The sequence below is a fragment of the Suricata suricatta genome, chromosome 2 (assembly GCF_006229205.1).
Source record: "Suricata suricatta isolate VVHF042 chromosome 2, meerkat_22Aug2017_6uvM2_HiC, whole genome shotgun sequence".
NCBI classification, from domain to species: domain Eukaryota; kingdom Metazoa; phylum Chordata; class Mammalia; order Carnivora; family Herpestidae; genus Suricata; species Suricata suricatta.
Window position 1 is genome coordinate 123125996 of NC_043701.1, and position 17844 is coordinate 123143839.

Sequence of the window (17844 nt, forward strand, 5' to 3'; positions counted from 1 at the left end):
CAAGAAAGACACGATACTGGAAAATTGTTTTTAGTAGTACTCAGATTTTACAGAGATACTAATGCTAACACTGTACACTTACATGTGTCCTAGTCACCTACATGAACACTTCTTTTTTCACATGGCTCACTTGATTGTCACCTGCACCGGCCAGATGTGAGACTACATGGATGCGCAATGTGATGGAATAGAACATGCTGACGAGCTAGCTACTGGACAGTGGTTGCAGAACCACTGTGTTGGTGAAAACGCCATGATGGGATCTCAACATCTATGCTTTTACTTTGACAGGATCATTATTAGTACATTTAAAATAAAAGTTGCTCATTTTGAATGACACCAATGTCTTCAGCATGCTTCCCTAGCTGTCTACAGTGTTGTTTGGTTAAAAGGGAGGAAGAAGAGTGTATAGACAGCACACACAGATGACAGTGACAGAATGAGAAACTACGGTTCAGTCACTCCACAGGCAATCACGACAGCTCATGCACTAGGGTCTACGAGTCGGAAAGTGTTTACAAACTACGCTCGCTCTCCAGGATGTGAGCAGAGTGCTCGAGAGACCTGACTGCCTCCGTTCTCACCAGTCCTTCTACTGCTCCTTTTCCCACTGCCGGCCTTTTCACTCTTTGATTTTAAAGGTGCTGCCTCTGTTTTCTTATCTCTAGCAGACTTCGTGGTAACTGAAGGCTGGCCACCCCGGGAAGTCTCGGACAACGACGTGTTTCTTGAGGTACTGTCTTCCTCATCGGACAACTCGGACTGCATCTTTTTGTCTTCTTCAGAGAGGCGGTCCACAAGCTTTAAAGTCTCACCACTAATTCCCTTAAAATATTCAATGGAATGTTTACATACTTCCTTAAGCTGACTCTTCCTAACTTTTACTATGGCAGTGGTAGTAGTGGTGGTGGTGGTAGTGGTGGTAGTGGTGGTGGTGGTGGTGGTGGTGGTGGTGGTGGTGGTGACACAGGTGGATCTTACCTTTACTGGCAACTTGGATGGAAGCTGTTTGGCTTTGCCTTTCTCTGGCTGCCCTTGCTTTTGTGTGGCACATGTTTTTCTAGCTACTTTATCCCTGTGTGTGTCTTTTATTGGAATTCTGGACTTTATGTCTACACATGAAGAAGAAATAAGGGTTTTGTTTTTCTCAGATTGACTGACCTGCTTTGTTTTACTCACTTTCATGTTTGGCATATGACTTGGTGGGCAGATATCTTTTGGTGAAGTGGCCTTTATGGGAAGTTTGGATTTTCGCCTAATCCCTATTGATTCCTTGGTCTTTGGCTGCTCTCCAAGAACTTTCTGCTTATCTCTTACACAGTGTCCTTGCAGTACCCCTGTCTTTTTTCCTGATGAGATTTTCACTGGATTAGCTTTCTCTCTGGTACAAATGGGTGCAGAATGTTCTGTCAGAACTACGTTACTTGTAATGTTATCTGTCTGTATGGTGGAAGAATCCAAATTGTTGTTGTTATTAAAGTTATCTTTCTGGAAATCATGTTTTTCTTGGGACCTAGTGCCCATGTGGCTATTGGCTGTATTTGAAATCATTGTCATAGTTTCATTCTCTAGTCCCTGACAACTGGTCATCACAGCTTCTATCTTATCTGTCACTTCTCCAGGACCTTCTTTCTTCATGGTCATGGTGGATGCAGAAATTCCCATTTTTATAGGCGTGCGCAACTTGGGGTCAACTTTAGAGGTGCTAGTGGCTGCTGCCGATTTCTCCAGGGAGCCACTACTGGATGTGCCTTCCTGACACTCTCCGCTGGTCGGGATGCTGGGGTTGGGTTCGACTGGAGGTGCCTCTACATTTCTCTCTAGATTGGTTTCTATAGTGGTGTCCCCTGACTGTGGCTGTGGTGTGGCAGTGACCATACTTTTATCCCCTTCCCCCTGGTCCCCTGACTTCCCTTCAGAAGTATGCTCACCAATCTGGAAAAATTGGAGCCTCTCTTCAACAAAATCCCTCTTGCTCATGTCAATTGCACCACTGCGAGTCATCTCAAACATTTTCCCTTCATGAAATGGGAAGGGGTTAGGCTCACTAGTTGGGGTACTTTCATCAGTTGGTGTTCTGGCTGGCGTTGTATCAGGGGTTGTTGCTGGCGAGCGGTCTTCCACAGCCAGACCAAATGGCTTAGTTTCATCTTCTCGTGATTTACTGTCAAAAACTTCATCATCCCCTCGGTTACTAGACCAGGGATCAAAATCTAGACCTTTGGTAGCTACTGTTTTAAAAGGAGTGGCAAATTCTTCATCTACTTTGTAACTGAAGTAAGTATCAGGAAACACTGATCTGTCAGGATGTCTGCCTTCTAGAGTGAAAAACTGGGCCCCTGATTTCTGATCAGTCTTATCAGGGGTCTTTTCAGATGAGGAACTTTTAGAAGGTGGCTTCTCTTCATCTGGTCCCACCCTTCCCTCCTCCTCCTCGATAACTTCAAGTTTACTTTGGCTAAAGGAGCGATCAGTTGGCTTCAGAATGCCCTCCGTGTTCCAGACATCTTTCTTAATTTCCATGGTTTGACTTGGGAGTTTAGAATCACTCTCTGTCAGGCCATCATCTTCATCTTGAAGGTCGTAGCCATCCAGAGAGTCGATCTCTGTGGCATCTGTGTCATGAGAAAACTCGGCCGTGGTAGCAATGGAACACTCTGTGATGGACTGGTCATTGTTCCCATTCTGGGCAGTTTCGTTTTGAGGTGAGTCAAGGCCGAGGCCAAACTCATGATCTTTTCCAGATCCATTAGTTTCCAATTCTTTCTGGTTAGAAACCTTGTCAGCAGGAGCTTTGGATTTAGTCATTTCCTTTTGTTCATCGTCTACTTCCTTTAATTTGAAGGTGTATTTTTTAACTGGGACTGGCTGATAGATGGATTCATCATCGCTCGAATCGCTGATGTCTGCCCCGGGAGGAACTGGAGAAGGTGGCTGCACTCTGATGACTGGTTCGGCCAGCTGGTACTTGTCATGTTCATCTTGCAGACTGACTTCAATCATGTCAACCTCTCTTTCAGGGAGATAATGATGCTTCGTATCAGGCTCCATCTGGTCTGCATCCAATGGTGGAGGAGGCGGGAACTCAATATAGGCAACTCTATTGGTTTTAGGTCTTTGGTTAGAGTCTTTGCTCACATCAGTAGGCATTTCACGCTCCGCAGTTGCTTCCACCGTAGTCTGCACCGTAGTCTGCTTTAAGGAGGCTGACTTGGCCTGCTCCTCCTCCTCAGATTCCTCAGAAACCTCAGGAATTGGGCTGGGTTTGCCTGGTATATAAGCTATGAGTGAGTCTGGTGTCTTAGACGTGAATTCATAACTCACTTCCTCTGAACTGGGTGTTTCTGGGGTTAAAGGGCTTTTCCCAGAGCTGTCTAGAAAGGAAACTTGCTCTAGAGTGTCATCTTCTGGACTACCTTGGGGAGAAGGAGGCTGCTTCTGTTGTCTAGTTGTATAAAAGGTCCCCCTGGTCTCTTGTACTGTCTTACACTCCTGACTTACGATCTTTTTTACACTTCCTTGTTGTATCTCCTTTTCATACTGCTTCCCCACCTGTACAAAACTGACATAAACAGGTAAAGTTTTTATGTCTTTCCCTCCCTCTGTCTGGGCTAGGGGAGCAACTCTTTCCAATCCATCAAGGGGACTGTGGTCGAACACATCACTAGAGGGAGATTCCTTTCCTGGGCTAAACTCTAAAGAATCAGGAGATTTGGTGGGAGAGGTTTCAGTTTCATCGAGAGGAGGGCATAAGCCTACATAACTCTGACGTTTGGAAACCTTGCTGATTTCTGAATAGGTAACTTTTTCATCTTCTATAGAATTAAAGTGCTGCATCTCAACTGTCTCTTTACTCATACTTGATTGGGGCAACTTTGGTGATAGTTCATGTTGGGGGAATGTCGGCTGCTCACAAAAACCATCAGGAATATCAGAAGATAGCATTCTGCGTCCCTCTGCAGCTCTGACCGGGATGTGTGACGCCGGTGAGCTCTCACCCCTCCTGGAAGGTTGTTCCAGAGATCCACCCGGCCGCTCCCCTTCTTTCACGACATATTCCCTATATAAGACCTTTTTGGAGGGAGATTTTACAGTCATTTCCTTAATTTCTGAGAGAGAGCCATTTGTTAACAACTTGTGTTCTCTCTCAGTCACAGACATAAATTCACTCCTTTGATCAACAATCTTACTCTCAGGGTGACCAATGTGATTCTCTCTTACATCATGAACAAGTACATGTGAAAGTTTTTCTTTCTGCGACTTATTGTTAGCAGCTCCAGAACTTTCCCATGTTCTAAAGACCTTTTTGTCCCATGGTCCCTTAGTGGCTAAATCTGAGGTTACATGACATGCCAAGTCTTTAGCCTGCTGCTCAGAAAAATAGTCAGGCTTTGCTTTACTTGACATTTCAGTTCTCTGTGTTTTCACATCCTCGGAGCCAGAATCATTTACGACAATTTCATTGCTTTGGACGTGCTCATCTTTAGCCTTCAGGACCATAAAATCATTTTGCACAGACACACTTTCATCTGGGAGGTCTACTGCCTTCTGCTGTTTTTCTCTGGCAAAAACTTGGTACACAGGCAGCTTGCTCTCCTGGATTTTTTTGACTGGGATTCTGGATTGGCCCTCTGGCTTTTTGTCTTCTTGAGACAGGTCCTTACTCTTTGCCTGTGCACCTTGTTCAAATTTTAATCTAATGGAACTGAGTTTGGATTGTTTGAGCTGAAAGCCAGACTGGGGCCCTTCTGGTGCTTTGCTCTGTGAAATGCATTCTTTGGCTTCCTCCGTGGACTTCCTGTCTTCAGGCTGTTGTGAGAGAACCTTCTTCTCTGGGCTGCTTGGCAGACTGGATTCTTTCCTCTCATCGGCTTTGGGGAAGCCTTGTCCATCGTGGCCATGCTGCCTTGCCTTAACCCACTCATCATTGGATGCCAACAGTTCTGTTAGCAGTACCTTCTCAGGGCTGCTACTGGTAGAGCTTTGAGAAGAGTATTCTTTACCATTTCTAGGGCGTGGCTTTTTCTCTGGGGACTGCAGTTCATCATTTAGCTTTTCGGTTTTGTCACGAAAAAACTGTGACACTTCAGTCAGTTTTTCTTCAGCTTCCTTCACAGTCCTGTCCACCCTATCTTCATATATCAACTTCTCTCTACCTCTGTCTAATCTGTCCTCAGTAAAGCGCATCCACATGGCATGTTTTGGACTACTAACATCGCCAGAATAGTGCAACACTGTCACTTTATCAAAATGCTCATCTTTAGACACTTTACCTACACCATTTTCAGACACATCTTTATAGATTTTGGAGAGAATTTCTTTTTTGGGGGCAGTGACTACTTTTTCTCTGGACCGCTTATCAGACCCCTGTAACTCTGAGCTAGGGGGTCCTGCATGGTCTGTAACCGATTCCTCGGTATCAGAATGAGACACATCTAGCTTTTCTGACAGAAGCATTTTCTCAGCAAACCTGTAAGACTCCCCTCTTAGTTCTGACAACTCATCGTCATGGTATTCTATTGAGTGTTGACTCAAAAGCTTCAACGTTTTATAAGAGTCATCAGATATGAGTTGAGCAGAACTAGGGCGACTATCTTCTTCTTGGGACACAGGAGTGTTTACTCTGGAAGACTCCAGGTAAGAAGGCAATGACTCTTCGGCAGTGAGTTCTTCTTCTTCTTGCTGACCCTGTTCCTCTGAACAAGGAAAAGCATCGTGTTTTTCTGGCAGAAAATCTTTTAGGTTAATATCTCCCCGGGATAAGTCTTTCTGATATACATACATTTCCTTTTCTGGATGCTTTTTGGTTTCTCTAATAATGACTTCAGTGGGCTCAGCTTGGTTACCTTTTTCGATGTGGACTTCTATTATACGCTCCAGTTTGGGTTTCATTTGGTTGTCCTTCTCTGCATGCTGGGCTGAGGTTTCAGCAGCAGACTTGTGAGCATCTGGAGGCACTGCTGACTTATGCTCAAACAGACCTGCCAGTTCTTTGGAAGGGTCCCGCCCGGACTGAAAGGCCTTCATGATGTCATGGACTGACATGGTTTCTTCAATTCTTTCAGAGGCCCCTTCACTGCCTGGTGGAGAGTGATAGACCATTCTGGTGGTTGTGGTTATGTGAGTCTCTTCCTTAACACGCATGCCTTTGCTCAGAACCCGACTGTGGTCCTCTTCTTCACCATTGGCTTTCATTTGAAATGCTTTCACTTTTTCCTTAATACTAGAGGTGGTGGGCTTTGGCTCCAGTTCTGTAAAAGTAGGTGAAGGTTTGGGTGACACTGGCTCCTCTGGTGGGCACGGGGGAGTATCTCCAGCCGAAGGCTCATAGCTCCTGATAACGTGTACCACTTCAGTTCTCGTTTCGGTAATGACAGGAGGGATGGGTACTTCATGAAAAAGTGGTTTAGGGCCAGTGCTTTCAGCGCTCTGTGGGGCTGAAGGCGTTTTTTCACTTCTTGTTTCAAAGCCACTATCAGACAAAGGGCTTTTGTCTTGGTCATGTTGAGAAAAGTCATCGGGAGACTCTAAAATAGTATCTGTTCCAAAAAAGGAATCGGCCATTTTACACAACTCTTTCTCAGAGGTGGAAGGCCTCATGGAGGCTGGAGGCATTTTGAGTTTATGTTCCTGCAAAGCAATCGCTGGCTTCAAAATTCTTTTCTGTCTCTCTTCACCATCCTTCTTTGCATCCTCAAACTTGTACTTTAAATTTGTCAATGAACTACTCCCAATATCATTTGTTAAGTAATCAATAACTTTGGTCAAATTATAATCCTTCTCGGAGGCGGCTTTTGCTTTCACTTGCACTCGCTCTGGCAGAGACGGGGAATGGCTCACGGCAGCTTGTTGTCTTGCTTCTCTTATTTCTTCTGAACTAAATTCTATCCAGTCGTCTTCAGGAGAGAGTCCTTTGTCACTCTTTGGTGACTTCGGTGGTCCTTTATTATCTACACACACATCTTTTTTAAGGATTTCACTCACTTTCACCAAGTCTTCCTTTACTTTCTCAACAATTTTGAAAGGTTCTTCATCGTCAATTCTCCCTTCTTTTGGGAGTTCAGGTTGGAATGGCTTCTCCTCAGGCACATCTGTTTGTAGTATTGCAGTCATCCTCATGAGGTCCTCTTTCATTTCAGCCACGTCCTTTAATATCTCCTGACTGGAAGATAAAGAAGATGGTGTAGACAACTTAAGGGCAGAGGGTGCAAGGAACAAAGACGACTTAACTGGAGATGAAGTTCGATTGAAATGGGGCTGAGGACGTGTCTCTGTAGTCAATGTTTTAATGGGCGATAGCAAGGCTGCTGCTGATTTTGTAAGTGAACTAGAGTCTGGAAGTTTCTTTAATGCTGGTTCTGGCAAAACATTGACTACAGAGTATACTGGCACTGTTATTATAGATGAAGTTACAGATGAGGTAGTTGCAGATATTGACGACCCAAGGGATGTATAGAGTGCACTTGCGGAAGGAGTTCTTAGGGACTGAAAAGCAGATGGTGCTGAAGAAACGTATGACCTGAGTGGGGAAAATGGCATCGCTGTCGTGGTAGAAAACACTTTCTCAACTGTGTCAGTGGCTGCACTAACCACAGCGCTCACAGAGTTTGTAGCAGTAGAAATTTTTTCCTGCAATGTGGCAGTGGCTTTGCATCCATTAATTAAAGTTGAAGATGATGGATATTTCAGAGGGGAAATAGATCCATTGACTAATGCTACTTCTGCATGTCCAGGCATCTGTTTCACAGGTGATGAGAGAGAAGAGGCCATTGTAACTTTAGCCGATGAAATGACATCAACTGCTGATTTCACTGGAGACACCACTGACTTTAGAGGCGAAGATATTAGTGGAGCTGCTGATGTAATAATTGACTTAAATGGCAAACTTGAGGAATACATGTTAATGTTTGATTTAGGGGATGCAGGGGGTGTCATAGTAATTGACGACCTCTCCAAAAGAGACCCCGCTGTAGTCACTGGAGAGGTTCGGGAGGAAAACGTAGAATTGGATGCCAGCCCTTTTAAAGGCGAGGCCTCTGGGACTGTGGGAGCTCTAACCAGGGTACCAGAGGAAACCTGGATATTGTACGGAGATTGTGACACCACTGTTTTTATCGGTGAAGAAATTGTCCGAAAGGATCTAATCGGAGATGCCACATCACTAATGGATTTAACTGAAGATGTAGTTGACGCGCCTAACGTGGATTTGATTGGAGAAGGAGTCGAAACAGACCATATTGATTTTAACGGAGAAGCTGATGGTGTATTAGAGGAAGAGCTTGATAAGGAAGTGAAGCCTGACTTGGCTGGCCCAGGCACTGTGATCGGAGCTGTTGTCCAGGACTGGTATGGTCTTGTAGAAAAGAATGGCTTGTATGAGTAAGTGGTGGGGAGGGATCTTGTTGCTCCTGCACTCCGTTCAACTGTTTCTTAAATTTTAAAATGAAATCAAACACAAAAATCAACAAAAATGGTTGAGAAACAGAGAGACCAGAGAAAAAAATTGGTCAGTAAACTTTGAAATATTACAAAAGCAAGTACAATTGTTTGCATGATTTAGAATGGAAGAGGCAAAGTGAACAATTAAGTAAAAGAGGAAAAAAAAAACTCCACAGACATAACCAATCCAGAACTAAAAATAAATAAACAAACAGAAAACAGAGCAATGGGAAATGAAAGACAGAAAAAGCACATCGCAACCAAAGAGGCCAACAATGAAAAACAGAAAACATGAGGAAAGAATTAATGATGAGAAAAATAACCACAATGGAAAATGGTTCCCTTACTTCCTATTGACTTTCTTATGTGCTGGTTTTGAAAGATCAGCAGCCATTCTGTTTTGCCTGTATAGGTACACGTTCATTTTGTGCAACCATATAACTTTCATTTTAGTAATTTCTAACATTCCCTCTCCTTGAACCTTTTGGTAATACAGATTGCACCTACTCAGAACCGTGTCGATGTGGGCAGCTATACAGTAAATGTCTAGAACTCTTTTTTCTTTATTTTGGAAAACTACTCAAGCCTATTTCATGCAGAATCCAAAGTAACTCTTATGTGACAGGCAACTGATTGCAAACCGTGAAGCCACTGGATTTTAAATCTGTATCTTCCATGCATGATTCGGTTATGCTTCACACCCATAAAAAGCCAATAAGAGCAAGAAATTTTCTGAGTCAGAACTTTAAAATAAAAAACAAAGAAAAGGAATGTTTGCATTTATTTTTTCCCATGCAGCATATTCCTTTTGGTGAGGAGAAAAAAAAATGTAATATGAAATGATTTAAAAATGCATGTGTACATACACACAAAGGGGAGAAAAGCGGAAAATATAGTTCATGGTTACCATAAGCAAGCAAAGCAACTGAAAACATCTTATCATGCGCATTATGTCATGGCAAACAAGCCAATGAAGTAATACAATTTTTATGCCATATTATGCACAATATATAAACTTTAAAAATACTTTCACAAGAGCATTTAGAAAGAAGAGTACACTTTTTCCATGAGATGCAAAATCTTGGTACCTTTTGAGATTTTAGGAAAATATTTAATACCACGTATTGAAAATACATCTGCAAATAAACATATCCACATCTGGTGTTATCTTCATTATGGAGAAACATGCATTGTTTACTTCGGATATTTCCCCCTCAATCTATCATACTTTAAATTCTCAAAAGGTATCATGGGAAAATCTAAAAAGCATAGTCATATTTTTAACACCCCATTTTTAAGTATCTTCAGTGGGATCCAGTATATATCTATATACATATTTATCAATGGCAAAGGTACCAATTCTGGTGCCTCCCCAGAATGTTCAAGGGGCTCATGGCTGCTCCAAACAATGGAGCAGCCATGAGGCAGACCTACCACTAGGAAAGATGGATTTAGTACCAGCATTCATCTGGCAATGGGACAAGAAACACACAAATGAGGTAAGCACACTCACTGGGGGAGAGCAAACGCACACTTGGTCCTCTCTACTTCTACAGCTCTAACAAGCAAACCGAGTTGGTCATAGAGATTAGAAATGCCTGCCGTGGGCTAAAGATCTATGTCAAAGTTGAGTACAGTTTGGCTCCCAGAAAGCACTGGTTCAGAATAATAGTGAAACGCGAAGAGGAAATGACAATCTGCTTCATCTTTTATGCTCCTCTTCATGCTGTGCCCGGGCCATTGCTACAATCCAGTCCTTGGATTAGCAGCTACTCCCACAAGGGTAAAGATTTTCATTCCTAGTGTACATTTAAATTCAAATATTCAGAACATGTCCTCTTCTAAGCTTACATATTATTCTAAAGAAAGGTGGAGGAACTGAGGAAAAACTCAGCCATTCATTACCCCTCCTAGTCATAATTCTCAATATTATATTGCTTAATATATTTTCGACACACCACACTGCAAATGGAAGGTTTGGGGATTCCTTCAATTCAGTGACTTGGGCTCAGCCCAATGTCTCAAGAAAATTTATTTTTATAACTATCAGAAATGAGCAAAGCATCTCTCCTTCACCAGTGAAGGCTGGCTCTGTCAAGCAATGGAGTCTTCTGAACCACATGTATGGTTTTAACTTTGCATGAAGTAGCCAGTTTACTGATCAGTTACATATTTTATGCTTAAATGACACATATTTTGTAATGCCCCTTATAACAAAGAAAATTTCTGGGAGTTTCAGGATATCAGGCACTGAATTACATCAGATTCTTTCTTTCTTGTTTGGGGAGTTGAGGTGGGTGGTGGGGAAGGGACTGGGTACTAAGGAAAAAGCGGCATCACTTGGACTTCTAACACCAATTCAGGGGCCATGACATTTCCTTAGTTTTCTTTTAGTTCCCTCTTAGTCCTTTCCATTTCCCTGTTTACCACTGTTGTGCTCCCTTTCATAAAACAGAAAAGTACCTTCTTCCCTCTATCGGTATGTTATACCATAACTGACGCTAACCAAAAAAATAGCAGCACTATCATAAGTGGAAAAAATTTGTTGACTTAGTATGGATCTTACCTCAAACTCATATAGCCCCCTAAATACTTTAGGGAGCAGAATCATATGAGAGCTCACCTCTCCAGAGGTGCCTTGGACCTGAAGGGGCTGGTCATGGAGCTTGTCTAAATCTTAAAGATTTTGCCTGGGAGTTCCAATCAGCTACCCTCTGAAAGCCTTAGATTTGGGGCAAAATAGTGTTCCAAAGAAAACTTCTACCCAGGATATTTAGTTGTATTGAAAAACCATCTACTCATACACATATACCATCCTTGTTTTGTAGCATAAGAGGAATTAATTTAAGCCCTTATGGTTTTGGAAAGACTTAGACATTTATGCTAGAGGCAAAAACTGGTATCTGGAAGAACGCTCATGAGTGTGATAGAGTTTCATTTCTCTTAGGCTCTCCATTTTGTGTTTGAATATAAAAGCTTTGCCAGTAGTCAAGGAGCTAGACTCCAGAAGATTATGCTAAGCCTATCTGAGCTAAGTACTGGAGTCTTCCTGTTGTACATTGAATATGCTATGTTGGTCCACAGAAACAAGAACTCAGGAAAGGTGGGAAAAACCAAAGTTGTGGCCATTACTGGTAAATTTGCAATCCTCCCTGAACTCAAGTTAACTGTAAGTAATGGGAAACAGCCAGAAATAATTCAATAACAATTATTTGTGTAAAAATCCTTTTCCAATGGATCAAACATGGTGCTGCTTTCAGCACTCTTAGCTCCTGTTGGTGGAGGGATTCTCTGGAGGGCTGAGGGAATGGGCAAGGATGAGGTGGGGAGGGAGACAGAATGAATGAATATGACTGAATGGATTTATGCCCTGATACTTGCCAGCCAGTTAACAATGAACCAAAACAATCACTGAGAGAATAAAAAGGCTTAGCCAGGCTAGTGAAGACTAGTCTTGGAACTGATATTTAATAAAAGGGGGCAGGGGGTGGAGGTGGTGGTAGAGAGGGAGAGAGGAAGGAGGAGATAAGAAATCAATAAGCAAGGGCCTCAAGAAGGTAGGAAGATACACTTCTTGCAAACTGAATCAGGACTAAGATATAAGGATCTACCCATATTACAAAAAGTGAGATAAAAGTCAAAGTTACATTATCATTCTTTCTACCAACCCTCATATACAAAAAGAAATATTTTCTCTTTTGAGCATAGATTTAAAGCAACACTGGTGCATTATCTCCTAGCACAGTTAAAAAAATCACAGTGAAATCAAGGATTTTAAAGATAAGTAATGAGAGATATTTCTAAATTTTAAAATAGGTAGTGGTTTTTTTTTTTCCCAAAAACTGTTTTGAGATTATGATCTAAGGGTTCATGATAAAGTTTCCCTGTAGGCAATTTTTCTTTTGCCATTGGGCTTTCAAATGACCCCCAAATTCAGTTTGTATAGAAAAAATGTCTCTTCTCATAAACATCCACCTAGATTAGTAAATGTGTTAGAGAACTCACTCATTCCAGGCTCCGTCAAGTAGCTGTAGCGCTTACGTAAGGCTAAAGACGCAAAGCTCTGTCGTCTATCTGCTTTCTCAGCCTGGAAAAGAAAAAGAGAGACTGTGTCCAAATTCCTTGTGACATTGACATGGTTTTGAAACATTTTGTAGGATGGCATGTTGAGGCCTGGTTTATCTCTATTTTTCTTTGTATGGATTCTCTTCATGAAAATGGTAATTTCCTATTGTGACTCTACAGCCCCACCCACGGTCTCAACCAAATTTCCATCACTTAGCAAATAGAAGAGCACCAACACAGCAGACTACAGGGAACTACAAATACAAGACAAGCGTTACAGAGACTTTTGATGCTGAGCAGTAAATTTCCCCAAATTCCTTCCTATTGAAAACACATACATCATGATGTACACTCACTCTATGTGAGTACATTCAAGGGAAGAGGGCACACAGTGTCTCATTCGGATCACTGCTGCTGTTTCTATATGTTCAAAGGCATAAAGTGTAGATGAGGTTTAAAAAGGGTTAATGGCTTTATTAGAAATAATGATTCTATTTATTGTCACTGGGGTGTGAGTTTTAAAAATCTGAATATCATTTAACTTGGAAAAATATTAGAAGATGCCTTATAAGGAAAAACTCATTCAAAACTAGATTGAACCACTCCACTATACCCTTAAAAATGGCCAAGATAATTTTCTTTAAATACCAAATATTTACAGTAGCCATGGAACACATATTTTGTATTACATAAAACAACATGACTTATACAATAAAATTTCATGTTACTTATGATCTTGATTTGAATGTCACACAGGTAGATACTAGGTGAAAATATGAACAAATGTATATTTATATATGCCAAGTTACTACATTTAAAAATGTTGTGAGAACTGTAGTTCCTCTTTTTCAATCATTAGTGGGATCACATTCCTGAATGCCCTGAAGTATTCTTATGTGTATGTGGAGGAAAAACAAACCATTCTTTAAGAAAACTGTACACCCTTTACCTCACTTATGCTAAGATCTGCCAAAATATAGTCCATTTCCCCACACTTCAGCCCGCTGCAACTTCTTTTATACAGATTCAATTTCTAATCTATCTCCGATAGAGTAAAAGCAGAAGTGTTCATATTACCTCATCATCTTGATCTGACTCTGTCTCCTTTTGGTTCCAAGAGGCATTGTAGAGACAAGGAATATTATAATGGACAGTAGGGAAAAGAGTATCAGGATATGAAAAGGACTGAGTAGGAAGCACAAAATGCAAGCTGAATCAAGAGAGCAAAGCAAATCAAAAGAAGCCAACACAAAATATCAAGAACTGTACATCCATGTCAAATTAATGTGTGACATTTCTGAAAGCATAAATATCTATGAGTTACCAGCAGAAGCAGAAGCACTACACAGAGGACTCCATCGTACAAACCATAGGAACTTGACACCACAGTAACAAGACTCAATCTACACAAGGACACTAATACAACTGGAGTTTCAGGAACTTGAATCATGTTACAAAGCATTCCTTAATTGCATACCAAGGGCCCAACTTCTTCAAGACCAGGGGAAGAGAGTCACAATAAACCAGTATCAAAAGATACCTTTTTATGTGCTGGCAGAGTGATATTTAAGTTGCAAACAGCTGTTTGAGGGAGTCCTTTTGTTGTCTTTGGTTCTTTCAGAAAAGACAGACGACCACAGGGCTCTTGGCTGGTGTCTCTAATCTAGAAGAATTTAGTGGTTGACAGTTATAGAAAGAGATTTTTCTGAGGATTTCAGTCTATATAAGGGTTAAACATGTTTATTTTACAGAGCCCTTCAAGATGCAGGAAAAGTAAAGGGAAAAGATGATGGTTGGTAACAGTCTCAGATCAATCACCGTGGTCACATGTAAACTCAGGGGAATTTAGAATGCCAGGTTCCCAGATTAGACTTGGGATTGCTGTCTTCTTGTTTTACCCTGGCAATCTGCTGCATAGTCTGGGTAATACACATTTTCTTCCCATCAGGATAGATTATTTCTTTTTCCCAAGGCCTCAGTTTTAGCAAAAATAAGAAGAGCAAATGATACGAACACTAAACAACTGTCCCATGTCCTTCGGTTCTCTGAGGAGGAAGTCTCTTCAGACTGTCCTTGGGCTCCATTAAGATGGAACTTAAATACAGGGTTTGGATTTCATCTATTATGTGATTAATAAGCATGAACAAGATCTGATGCATTTTATTATTCTAGATTATTTGGTCTTACAAATGTTTGCTTAAACAGAATGATCATTTAGCTATTTAAAAGGTAAAGGCTTTTTCCCACTAATTATAAAGCCTTCCTAGCTCAAAAGTACCCTTGGGGAGAATAGGGCAAAATCTGACCTTGTTCCTCTGAATTCAAGTCTGGTTGGATATTTCAAACTAGGTAAATCATTAGACTCTTTTCTTTTTATTCTCTAAGAGATATTTCTAAAAAAAATATTTATTTATTTATTTTGAGAGAGAGACAGAGAGAGAGGGAGAGAGAGAGAATCCCAAGCAGGCTCTGCACTGCCAGAGTAGAGCCCAATATGGGGCTCAAACTAACAAAGGGTAAGATCATTTCCTGACCTGAAATCACGTTGGAAGCTTAACCCACTCAGCCACCCAGCTGCTCCCCACCTTTTATTTTTTAAATTCACAGAGTCTGTTGATGACTTACCTTGATGGAAAATGGCAGTCTATTTTCTTTGAAAGCATAAAAGTTAAAAACTAGCTGCTGTCCCCCTTTAGTAAGTGGGGCCAGATTTCCATAACAATCAACATAAATAGGTTTTCCTTCCAGAACCTTTTGGAGTAAAAGAAATACATAATTTAATGTTAATTTAAGTAGAAAATATTTTGAGATCTTAAGTTGCATAACATTAAAAGGCTGACATATTTCTATGTCACGTTTGTCTCATTAGGAAATTACTTCTGTGGTGTTACTTGCCACAAAAACAACTCTTTGGGATCACAATTCAACAACTGTAACTGGAAACCAAATCATGCACGTATATAAGACAGAGTTATATAATCCATTATGTTTTAGCAAATTTAGACATGTTTGAGAAAGTGCTGACATCAATCACTTATTCAATACAGACTTTGAAAGGTTTTTTTTTTACTCCAATACTTTTACTGAGTTTGAAAAAGATAGTGACCATAAAAATAAAAGAACTCAAGTTACCACAGGGCAGTAGAGGCCATGATGTAGATTCATGAGTACCACTTTTTAACCAATATAATCTCAAACAAAGACACATAAAACATTTGAGGATGAGTCTATATCAAATTTTTTAACCAAAAACTGAAATCAATCATGAGCTGGATATTTCTAGTAAGTGATACTGTAGCCTCAAAATATAACCTCATATCTGGGGAATGTAATAAACAAACTTGTTATGAACAAGGTACCTCAATATCTTTGCTTCTCGCAACTTCCTCAAAATTCTCTTGCTGCTCTAAAGTTTTGTCCACTTTGTCATCTGTCATGCAGAAACAGCGCAGGGAGGACTCGACAGGATCATTCATTTTGGCAAAAACAACGAACTTGGCCATATATGGGACACATATTAGTTCTCTGTACAGCTGTGATGCTAACCCCACAGTTTCTAAAACTTGATGGCAGTCTGCAAGCCAAAATCTGAGAAACACAGAAGTGTGAAAATGAGATAATTTTAGTAAAATCTTAAAAAAATTCAGCATTAAAAAGTTAAAGCATAAAGGGAACTATACCAAAACATTAACTTGTTCACTTAAACAAACGGAAATGATGCTTACTCTGTTTTCAGAACATTTACATGTGTTATACTTTTGTTGAGGAAATGCTAAGGATTTTTTTCTCTCTTGCCATTCCCATAAGATTTTTGTTCTCTTCATATACTTACCCATGATGAGCCTTCCTTTCTACTCCTGCTTAAGAATTTAATCTCTTACTTTAATTAGAAGGAATAAGGATTTTATGGAAGAAAATAAGAGAGACATGGAGATCCTATCATTTTTTTCTTTGAGAGTATAAAAATTAAAAACGAGTTGCTGTCTTCCTTTAGCAAATGAGGCCAGATTTCCACAATGATCAACAGAAATAGTTTTTTAATAAATTGCTGAGAACTAGCAAAAGCAACTCTAGCACCATATAGCTCCTTGTGAGAACTGGATAAAATGACTTATGGCAGGGAATTTTAAATTTCTGAGTTAGGCCTAAGTTCACCATCAAAAAATTTAAAAATAATCATACTGGTGGTACTGGGCACAAAACTTATATTTTCCAAAAGGCAATGAAATGAATTCCTTAGTGCTTTTGGGAATCCTTTATTTGCATACCTGGCTGAAACATTGGTTGTAAAAGAGACACAATCCTTTATAAATGTCAGAGGTGTGGTTCCTGTGATGTCTTCCCACTGAGCAGGTGAGGTGCCTCCTGAGAGAACAAGAGCAGATACATTGACTTCATCCTAGAAGATGCTCTTTGTCAAATCTTCTTCACCGTCCTGTACTTCCTGCATAGCCGGAACTTGGAAAACTTCAGCAATGTTCAATTATATGGCATGCCCTAAAGGTGGAGGTTTCCTCTCCTTCTGTCCTCTATTCTCCTCTTAGCAGTATTGCTACGTGATAGCAAGCTTCTTGTAAGATATTATATTTTTTTTAAATAATTTTCTGTCTGGTTACTAATGAATGGTTTTAACCAAGAGGAACCACATTGTAAGTGCAGTTTATAGGCACAAAGATTAGTTGTTCAGATAGACAATATAATTGTCTTCTTTTTAAATTAAAAAAAATGACAAGAACTATCAAGACAGTTAAGCAGCAAATCATGTTTTACTGTCTAAATAATTTAATTTTCCAACCTAAAAAGAGGAATCAGACATTAAGACTATTCATAGAAACAAAAAAACCTATCTTAATCTAGGGCTTCCTCTTAAAAGGGTGATCAAATGACGAACTAGCTCTGAAGCCCAAGTCCTAATCACAAAATGTGTTCTCCTAACCTTGCAGATTTAGTCTATTGGATTACTCGTGAACTGTGTAGTGAGAAGAATCATGTCCTTGCCCTTCCCTATTCCTGGTTCTCTGTGGCAGCTCTGTTTTCTCCAAAGTCTATCAAATTTCCTGTAGCTTAAAGGGTTTTGCTAGGTCCACGATCTCTGTCTAGGTCTCCAAGAGATTACCTAGATGCTCTAGGAGATTCAATGCTACCTCAATAACCTTAAAAGTGTGCAATTGTTAAACTACACTTAAGAGCAGGAAAAAGAATATCACTGAATTTTAAATGAGTCATGATCTCAGCATCTTTAAAGAAAGGTACAGGGATAAAATGTACAGAGATGAGGTGATAGAGAAGTAAAATGTTTTATTCTTTTTTTTTCTATGCTTATAAAGTTTGCATGGATGT

At 40.4% G+C, this 17844-nt stretch overlaps 1 protein-coding gene across 1 annotated transcript in view; it reads right to left on the reverse strand.

Annotated features, from left to right (window-relative positions):
• ANK3 (ankyrin 3) overlaps positions 1 to 17844 on the reverse strand; it is a 329784-nt gene that overhangs the window by 35908 nt on the left and 276032 nt on the right. Inside the window, exons 35-40 of the mRNA XM_029931727.1 lie at positions 16773 to 16869; positions 15864 to 16092; positions 15130 to 15255; positions 14045 to 14167; positions 12445 to 12526; positions 585 to 8429 (exon numbers count right to left, since the gene is read on the reverse strand). Of these exons, the coding sequence (XP_029787587.1) occupies positions 585 to 8429; positions 12445 to 12526; positions 14045 to 14167; positions 15130 to 15255; positions 15864 to 16092; positions 16773 to 16869 (8502 nt within the window). The remainder of the gene's footprint in view (positions 1 to 584; positions 8430 to 12444; positions 12527 to 14044; positions 14168 to 15129; positions 15256 to 15863; positions 16093 to 16772; positions 16870 to 17844) is intronic.